The sequence below is a fragment of the Solea senegalensis genome, linkage group LG13 (assembly GCF_019176455.1).
Source record: "Solea senegalensis isolate Sse05_10M linkage group LG13, IFAPA_SoseM_1, whole genome shotgun sequence".
Classification (NCBI taxonomy): domain Eukaryota; kingdom Metazoa; phylum Chordata; class Actinopteri; order Pleuronectiformes; family Soleidae; genus Solea; species Solea senegalensis.
The window spans coordinates 16081669-16092045 of record NC_058033.1 but is presented as its reverse complement, the minus strand read 5'-3'; the positions used below and the strand labels follow the sequence as shown (position 1 = coordinate 16092045).

The 10377-nt window shown below is 40.1% G+C and overlaps 1 protein-coding gene across 2 annotated transcripts; it reads right to left on the bottom strand.

Annotated features, from left to right (window-relative positions):
- Nucleotides 1-2556: 2556 nt before the first annotated feature.
- On the bottom strand, nt 2557-9684 carry LOC122779310 (T-box transcription factor TBX3-like). 2 transcript variants are annotated; one of them, XM_044041498.1, is made up of 7 exons: nt 9293-9684; nt 8013-8280; nt 7764-7910; nt 7485-7561; nt 7235-7398; nt 5817-6331; nt 2557-4309 (listed from the first exon to the last, which is right to left on the bottom strand). In XM_044041498.1, the coding sequence occupies exons 1-7, from the start codon at nt 9604-9606 to the stop codon at nt 3944-3946; spliced, it is 1851 nt and encodes a 616-aa protein (XP_043897433.1). In that variant the 5' UTR covers nt 9607-9684; the 3' UTR covers nt 2557-3943. The 2 variants fall into 2 exon arrangements, with proteins under 2 accessions (XP_043897433.1, XP_043897434.1); XM_044041499.1 differs by having other exon boundaries at nt 5901-6331.
- Nucleotides 9685-10377: the final 693 nt, after the last annotated feature.

Here is a 10377-nt window from a genome sequence, read left to right as displayed (position 1 = left end):
AAACGAACTACAGCAGCATGTGTGTGTTTTGTCTGGAGAGAAGTGGCACCCATGTGAGGGTGAACTCTGAGAAGGCTGACCAAATTGATTCCTTCAGAATTAAGATGATTATGTGCTTATTCCCCTCTATAATTCATTTGTGTGCCAGTGCCTGTAAAGAGGCAAAAAGATGTGGCGAGTGTAATGTGATTAAAGGGGCAGCTCAGGCAGAGGTAAAGTCTCATTCATCAGGCCCAAAGAGTCTAAACGCTTCCTGCTGGGCTGATCGAGGCAAAGCTTAAAGAGGCTGTGTGTCAAGAAATAAGTCAGGGGTCTGCAACCTTTACTACAGGGGTGTCAAACATACGGCCCGTGGGCCAGAACAGGCCCACCAGAGGGTCCAATCCGGCCCACAGGATGAATTTGTCAATCTAAACGTAATGTCAAATGCTCCAGATACCCGTGACTAAATGTTTGTGCCTTTATAGATCCAGTGTGCTGTGTAAATAGTAAATTTAGGCATGGTATTGTTGAAATTGCACTTATATGTCTCAAGAAATGTCATGTTTTGTAAAAATATCCTTCATTAAATGTAAAACAAAGGAGAAAAAACAAAGGAGTTCTTGTTGTCCACAGAGATCAAATTGTGCTGTATGTGGCCCCTGAACCCCTGCTTTACTATGAAATAAATCTAATCTGGAGCCACAAAACCCATTTCATCCACAAGATTCAAATATTACATGTTTTTTCGTACAGATGTATTATATTCAAAATAATGATAGTCTGTGGCATTAAGAACTACAAAAAAACTACTCAAAATAATCAAACTTATGTAGACCAAGTCCTTCCATTTTTTGTGAAAAATGAATTCAATAAATAAAGCAAATGGTGTAAATATGCCAGGGAGAGAGCTAAGAGAGTGTGTCGGTCAAAAGGTGAGTTGTCCGAGTATGAGCTGACTAGAAATGTGTATGAAGAGCAACAAATGTAAGCAACAATGTGAAAGTCACACGAAATGTATATGACGAGGGCAACAAATGTGTAGTTCAAAGGCGTATGTGTACGTGACCAAAGACATAAAGGACATGGGAAACACGGAGAATGTTATTTTCCATGACATTAGTTAACATTGCTGTAACAAATAAAGAGAAGAGAGATATTCACTTCCAAAATGTATTAAATGCTGCCATATACGAATTGTCACATGGGAATTTCGGCTGGGCACACACACAGCAAGCTGGCTGCTCTTTTTGTTGGCTACGTCTTGTTCTTTATGAATAAATCCTTTTGTTACCTTTTTTCAAGAAGCAAGTTTTGACTTCCACTTATTTGGGTTCAGTTTGGCTTTTTACTTTTCATGAATGTCACAAGAACACATTTTAAAGAACACTACTCTTTAAAGGGGCTGGCAGTAAAATAAAAAAATAAAGGTCTCCTGCCTTCAGCATTTTACAAATCAGAATTGACTTCTTACATCAGCTCATGAAGTACTTACAGAAACTTCTGAGATCATCTTAAAGTGCAGCATGAAACACCTTTAAAGAACAATATTTGAACACTTCACAGTAAAATAAATTACAGGGTCTTCTGACTTCAGAATTACATAAACGACTGCTGATGTCAGCGTTTTAAGTACAATCTTCTACTATATATTCTTTAAAAATACATCTGGCTTAAATCAAACTATACCAAAACATACCTAATTAGTATTTTGTGGCTATGAATTAGTATTTTGTGCGCGTTTCACCTATTTCAGGGGAAAGAATTAGTATTTCGTGGCCACAATTTAGTATTTTTATGCGCATGTTTTACTTATTTTGTAGGAACAAATTAATAGTTTGTGGCCACGAATCAGAGGTTTTTTTTCCCATGTCATGTCTGGGGCGCCCTAAAAAAAACAACAAATGACAAGGGAATTAATTGATTGAAAGAAATTTACTTTTCAAAATAAATTCATACGGACAATACCATTGAAGGACTTTTTACAGTGCAAGATTGTATCAGCTTTACCTGTCCCATATCTACACCAGTGGGTTTTACCATTATCGCACTGATGAGTTTTGTATCAGCTCATCCCTAATTATGCGTCACAATGTGCTCACTCGCTGAAGGTGGTTTCTGTGAAAGGATCTGAGGACACATTCGGGATGGACGAAGAACTACTCTCATTGTAGCTGCTGAGATGCAGAGCATCCACCGTGCCACAGGGGGAGCTGTGTATCTGAGAGCTGGCCTATCTATTGCGTCACTTCCAGGTACCTGGCCAATCACAGGACAGCAGGAAAGCTCTCGTTGGCTGGCCAATCACAACACAGTCCACGTTCTGGGGGTGTGGTTTTGGTCTGAAACAGCGCGGCTGACGAGAGCCTCAGTGAGGAGATATTTTGATCGGCTCGTTTGCAGCGATTAGGAGGTTTTTAACCATGAAAACAAGTTAATATATGCAAGTAGACGTCCATAACTAACATATATGTGTGATACAAGCATTCTATGTCGCCTTTAAACTTGCACAAGACTTCCAATATGCCCAAAAAAGAAGCTGATGTCAGGGATAAAAGCAGAGCGGAGACAATGATGGCAGGCAAAGAGTCTTTACTGTGGAAACAAGGCAAATAAACCAAGCAGGCAAAAGTACAAAGAGATGATGGGCAATTGGCATCACAGTCAAGCATGCAGGCAAATCAAGAAGCAGGCGGGTATGGGTAAGGTCTTAGAGGTCCAGAGTGCTACAATTTGATTGATGATAAATGTATCATTGCTTTAAAATAAAAGTAGTTTGTTGTTTTATAGCCTTAGAAGTACTTTTTACTTCTTATATACATTCTTCACAAATGCAGAAGAATGGCTCCGCTCACATGACCCTGATACATAAAGTAATAAGTGATAAGGAAGAAGCAGAGAGTGAGAGACAGAGAGAGAGAGGGAAATTGAAAGAGTGTTAATATCATTTCTGGGATGCAAAGGCCACTGTAGTTTCTTAACACCACGGAACACCGAATGCAAATATTTGCTCTGCACCAGATAAAACGTTTAGTGTCACACATGCGATGTCAAGTTACGGATGTGACATCAGGAGAACACTGGTTTTAGTTTTCGCCAAAGTGGCATTGACTTACTGCATGTCCTGCATGACCACAGCACAACATGCTTGTATGGAGCCCTAGACATGACATGAAAACAACTCTTTAAATGGTGTTGAACCTTTGATAAAACTGTGACCTCTTGTACAGGTAATGCAATTGAAAATGCCCACGTGGCAATGATTGCAACTCTGTATTCCACATATAATGTTTTTTTTTTATTATTATTACATTATTACAGTTCCAAGGTGGAAATACACAAGTATGGCATTGGTGGCTTATGGCTGACTCGTGGTGTTTATTGTATTGTTTTTATTGCAGTGTGGTTATAGGTAGTAAGTATTGACCACTCACTCCCTGTCTGTCTTCTTGTCCTCACTGGCAGCCATGTTTTTACGAAAAAAACAAAAAAATGACTTTAAAAGATTTGCTGATTTTCCAAGATTTCGATCGTAGTCGGGTCTGTAATAGGGTCAAAATATCTATTAGGTGATATATTGTCATAAAAGAAACGCCTCATCCACGTTGAACACATAGACTTTATGCAATGTGTTCTCTACGTTGTGAATAAATAGAAAAATCCTGGACTTTTAACGTTTCACTGATTACGATTCACTGTTTTCGTTACTTGGACAGATATCGTGATATATCGCTATATGATTGTCTTGCAATATATTGATTATCACAGAATCGTTATGGTATTGTGATATTATTGGCATCACATATCATGAGGTACCTTGTGATTCACACCCCGAGTCTGTGATGGAGTTATTCAGTATAGCAGCAATACCTACTGTTCTTTGATCGTAATGTGCATTATGATCATAACATTATGTCAATGAAATGCCTTTTTTCATCATTGTCCATCCCAACAATAGGAGAGTTTAGCGTGGGGTACGTGGTTTATCAGCTCCTCTGAGCACCTCGTATACAGACGCTTTAGAGGTGGTTTGAAGTGGAGCAGTCCTCTGCTTGGCCTTCTCGTAGCTGTGATCGACACAAACGGGACCTGGCTTCCTGCTGTCTGGTTTGAACTGTGCGTGTGAACTCCCAGACGAAAACTCTGTGAGCGGGCATGGGTGTGAGGTGGCAGATGACGGGAGATGATAGGGGCTAAATCGCAACCAAGGTCGAGATCCATGCGCACAGTGGTTTCTGGAGAGAGACAGGGTTGCAGAAGAAGCGGGGAGAGCAGCTGGGGCAGCCACGTAGCAGTACGGATATCCTCCATATGGTGACAGTGGGATTCCCTGCATGAAAAATACAAATGTTTCCTTAAAACAACTTGGATCACTATACTTTTCATTGACAGTTTTGAATTTGGCTTTTCCAACCAAGACTCCAGGCCAACTTCCTATGTGAGCCATTCTCAAACTAACTAACTACAAGTTAGCCTCCCATTATAAGCATACACTTTTGTAGGTACACTGAGTATTTCAGACACTACTGATCTATTCTATATCAAGTGAGCAGTAGACAATATTTCTCTGGGCGAAAAAAGTAGCCTTGTTGATGCCAAACATCTGGTTCATCATGATAGAAAGGCAATAGTAACTCAAATGATCACTTGCTACACTCAAGGTAGGTGGAGTAGAAGACCATCACTGAAGTATGTCAGATCTTAAGCAGATAGATAAGTCCACACCTACTTCATTTGCTGTCTTGTGTACCTATTAAAGTGGCTGCTAAGCATGTTTTTTTTCCATCCTGGCTATAAACTAAATGCAAACTGTTTCCCATTCCCAGGCCTTTAAAAAAAAAACATTTTAGGGCCTTTCTGCACTTCTGTGTAATTTTCCGTGGTCGGTCTGGTGTCATGAAATATAAAAATTAGGTAATAACAATAAGGCAATAACTATGTATTGACTTCTATGCATTACTAAAAAAATGTATGGAGCAATTTAAAGGGTCAGTTCATTCAAACGACAAAAAAGACTATACATGTAGCTGTGATTAGTTTTCCCTGAAAGTAATTTCTACACTCAACCAGCGTCAGATCTGAAGATGATCCTGAGCGACTAAGACATGCTTTCTGTAAAGTGCTTTCCATAATTTAGGACTCGCCATTACGAGACCACAAAAATGAACTGCGTGATATCGACTCCCACTTTAGAGGGTTGATGATCCGAAAAGTGTCCGCTTAGATTTGTGCATTCGTCGAGCCATTGCCAATTATATTCACGCGGTCCATTCAAATCCCAAGATGTTTAGATTGAGAAAATCATAATTCATAACATCTAACCCATGTCGCGGGTTAAGTGGTTAAGTTCAATATTTAAATATGTGCATCATCAGCATATGTGTGTCGTCGAAAGGAAATTCAAGTTAAACGAAGCATAATGGAATAATACCTTATACCTAATACCTTATATGAGTGGGTCAATGTTTTTTTCTGACTTCTCAACTAAAATTCAGTTTCTTTGTCCACCACCTGTGGCTCAAGGCTATCATGTTCCAAACCCAGGTTTTGAGATGTTATAGGTTGAAAATGATTTATGTCTACACTTAGGTGATGCCCGCCTAAGAGTCTATGCTCATTCTGACATAATTTATCATTATTTTGTTACCCTTTCTTCCCTGGAGGTATAAGCTCAAACTGTGTCTGCATTTTAACCGTAACAGGAACCTTCATACAAGACCATAAACACCAAGACCCACCAGTGGGCCACATCCCATACTTTGGGAGTCTCTGCCCTTAAAGTATACCGTCTGTAGAATGTGTTGAGTGTTGAGTTCTGTGCTCCTGCTGATTCGAACCTGAGATGCCAGCGTGTGTTGTGACAGGTGAGCCATGAAGGGAGACGCAGAGGTGATGCTTTGAAGAGTCAGCTCTCCACTTACTAGTTCATCCACTCCAGACAAAGAGGAAAATCGATGTCCTGTCGTCGTAGTGGGGAAAGCCTCTGGCTTCACTGTCAATTGTCCAGGGTGAAACAACAGAGGCGCACCAAACTTCAGCAAGTGTTGCCTGTTTGCACCTGAAAAATCCAAAGTCTGATGGCGACCACATCTGAGAGACGACAGGATTTCACCCATGTGCTCTATTGACGAGTCCCTCTTCGTGGAGTACATATCATCTGATGTTCTGAACACTGTCCTTTCATTGGTTGCCTCCTGGCAGTCATGACTCTTACTAAGAGCAGACCTGTTACGCAGGAGCTCCTCACTTCTCAGACTCGGAGCAGGTGCATATTTATCCCAGGAACCGTTGGCTTCAGCTGGGTCCTCGCTTTGTCGATCACAATCCGAATCACACCCAGTGTTGTTCTCGTCTGTGTGGAGAAAAGATCATTTTCAATAAAAATGTATTTGAAATGCATTTTTTGAACTATTGTTGAATGATGGGCCACACGATGGGGTAGTGGCTAGCGCTGTAGAGCAGGGGTGTCAAACATACGGCCCGGGGGCCAGAACCGGCCCGCCAGAGGGTCCAATCGGCCCACAGGATGAATTTGTTAAAATTTCACACTAATCTAAACGTAATGTCAAATGCTCCAGATACCCGTGACTAAATGCTTGTGCCTTTATAGATCCAGTGTGCTGTGTAAATAGTAAATTTAGGCATGATATTGTTGAAATTGCACTTATATTTCTCAAGAAATGAAAATAATAAAATTATCCTTCATTAAATGTAAAACAAAGAAGAAAAAACAAAGGAGTTCTTGTGGTTCATAGGTTATTATTCTATTATTTTTGCTCTTTTTACTGGTCCGGCCCCCTTGAGATCAAATTGTGCTGTATGTGGCCCCTGAACAAAAATGAGTTTGACACCTCTGCTGTAGAGGTTGAGTGGACACTCTAAATGTATGTGTGAGTGTGAGAGTGAATGGCTGTTTGCCTGTGTGTTGGCCTGTGATGTCTGCTATAAAAAAAGAGATTCATTAACGGATGCATTGATCCTATAAATTGTACAATTACCAAACACATCTGAATATTGTAAGAAAGAAGGAAACACAATAAACATACTTGTTAACACAGCCTACTTAGGCAACTCAACATCACTCATATTTACATTTTCTTAATCCAAAATTCATGTTTCAACATTCCTATATGGAAATATGTTCGGAAAACAGTACAAATATTATTTCGTAATATGCGTTAGTAGTGTTGTGTATTTATAGAATCAATACTGCTCGTTAGAAAAAGGCATTTGTTCACACTGTAAGTTCACGCACCGAAGCAGGATGGTGTGGACATCAGGGGGCTGCTGACCAGCTCCAGAGGGGAACAGATGGAATCGCTCGTGCTGCGTTGTTCACCCGAGTCATCAGAATCGCCGCTCTCCTGCTCCGCTGCGCTTTGGCCCTCGTGCAGCACACTTGGGTTTCGTTGTTTGCTCCTGAACGTCACACAGTTGTACTCAGGGTTACAGGGTAAGCCTGCATTTTTCACGTGTGCCATTTTATATGAGGACAAATCACTTACCTCTTTTCTCGTTTCCCATTCCCTGTGTCTCTGAATCCTTTGGCAAAGGGGTTGTTGTCGATTTTCAGCTGCGTAATCTGATAAAAAACAAGAAGAAGAAGAAAAACGTAGCTTCACATTATAAATACATTTATGAGTGGATATTTTTTCAATCTATTACGGCTTTATTGATGTTTCTGTAACACTTACATATAAATACATATCAACTATGGAACACTCGTATGATTCAGAGAGTGAAATAAGCTTTGATGTGTGTGTATGTGTGTGTGAGGGCATTACCTTTTCATTCTGATAGGCAGTGACAGCGATGAACTCCATCTCTGGGAAAACATAAGTCCGGAAGGTGCTGTACGGAAGCTTTATTATGTCGTTGGCTCTCACAATGTGAAATCTGGGCTGGTATTTATGCATCGAATTCAAAACTGTCTGAAATATTCAAGAAGTTTGATTAAATCTCAACACATGGTACGGTTATGTTACAATAAATAAGTCATAGAAGCTGCAAGGATTCAAACTTGTTTCACTTACAAACCCGTGCTTGTCGGAAATATTGTTGGTGAGTTTGAGTTTGTGAAAAGTGACGGGTTTGCTCATCCACTGCTCTCCTTTGGAGGGGCTGTCTGGGTGAATGTACATACGCTTTGGCATCTCAGGGTCAGCTTTCCCCGCCACCTTCCAGCGGGAGTTGTGAAACTTGTAACGGCATTCATCGACAGCGACGATGTCCATTAGCATGATGTACTTGTCCGACTCCTGCAGCCCGTCTACTGTCACTTTAAAAGGCGGGAACATCCTCCTGTAGCGACATGTTGACAGAGGAGAATACATTGAAAGACTGTGATGGAAATGATTCACATTTGAGATTCCACTGTCTATTTTTTTTGCTTATTTTCGTACAAAAATGAAGGATTTAGATCAGGGGTGTCAAACTCAAATGGCCTGGGGGCCAATGAGCATCTAGTCTGGGCAAGAGGGGGCCGGTCTAGAAAAAAAAAGTGGAAAAAAACAACTATTTAGTAGTGGGTGGGCAATATACGATATTCATTACAATGTCAGACAGAATTGCAAAGTAACAGTAGAAATAAATAGAAAACTTGGCAAATATTGACAAGAATAACTGTATTTAAAGCAGCTTAAATATATGTAATTTAATGTTGAGAGTAATACATTTAATAAAGCAATGATTACAACCAAATGTCTTATTACTATTACAATAATAATAATAATATTGCTAGCAAATAAATATGTGGTGGGCGGCCGCATGTAATCGATTGGAGGGCCACATGTTGCCCCCGGGCCGCCAGTTTGACACCCCGATTTAGACTGTAAATTTATAACACACTGATCTTACATTCCTACGTTAGGTCTTCAGTGATATTTTGCACTTTGTCATCATCTCTCGTTTTTTGTTTTTGTAAATGTCAAAATCATTTTGGTTATTCTTCTTTTTTTGCTGTGTCAAACTCACTGACATTTTAACTACACAATTAAGTCCAAATTGTAAATTTCACCTTACATTCACAGTTAATTACTGTACGTTTACAAGTGTCCATAATATGTCACATCTATATATGACTGTATATTTTTTTTAAATTTTAAAAGTTTCCTGCAAGAAAGAAAGAATGAAAGAAAGAAAACCTGACCCTATGATTAATCTCGTGGTCATATTTATCAATTATCTAAAGTAAATCCATCACTCCAAGCCCCTCTCTGGCAATATATGCACTATATGCACGATTATAATTTTATAATTTTATAAGTTAAGTTATAAGTTTATAATTTTATATAGTTTATAATACCAAACTTACCTTCCAGACCTTGTAATCACCATCTCGGTCCCCATGTTGTGAAATTCATCCCACAGATTCTTTGACTCCAGTGTGACGACCGGGTCATCATCGGGTCCAGGTTCGAGCTGCAGGCTCGTCAGGGAGCGCGGAGGAGCCACTTGAGGCTGGCGGCGCAGATCCGCGCGCCGCCGCGCGTCAGAGGCGGAGGAGGAATAGCGCTCCGACAGGGCGACATCTGGTAGAGACAGCGCGGCGAGGAACGAGGGCTGAGCGGCACCGAGATGAGGATGGTACGACATGGCAGCAGCCGCCGTGGCAACTGGCTCTCTCATCAGGTTACCACACCATCATCATCATCATCATCATCAATAAAACACAAGTACGCACTGTGGAGCTGCTGCGGGCGCAAAACTTCAAACGGCTAAAACCAAGTTTTGGAGCAAAGCATATATATATATAGATATGTATATATATATTTATTTATTTATGAATTTAAGGAAAAACAAACAAAACAAAATATATTGTTCCCAATCTGTTGAGTCAAGGAGAGAGCGCAGTGCGCTTTGGAACCACAGCGGACAGTGGGAGTGGGGTGAGATGAGCCAGTGAGTAAATTGACCCACCCACTGTTTCTAGCATAACTGTAAACATCTGTTGTCACGTGACCGCACATTCGGGATTTCCTTTGTCATGTCATGCACACACACACAGTCTGGTTTCAGGGACTTCAGAGGACATTAGATTGACTTACAGACACACACACACTTTTCTTTGTTTTGCAAACTTCTTCATGTCATGTTTAGTAGACTGTTGTCTTAAATGAAATATATCCAAAGTTTACAATACATACATCATTGTGTTATATGGGTAAGTAATATGTCCAAAAGTGTCCTGATAATTGCTTTAAAAACGAGTTAATATTGATAATTGTTATGATAAATGCCGAACAGAAAGATAACTGTGATTTAATCTGGACAGAAAACAACAAGCACTTGTTAAACAGTGAAACATTTCACATAAACATTATGAGCTATAGGTCTCAATGTGCGTTTTCACAATATATCGACATAAATGAAGAATATTATGAAGAATACAATAACAGT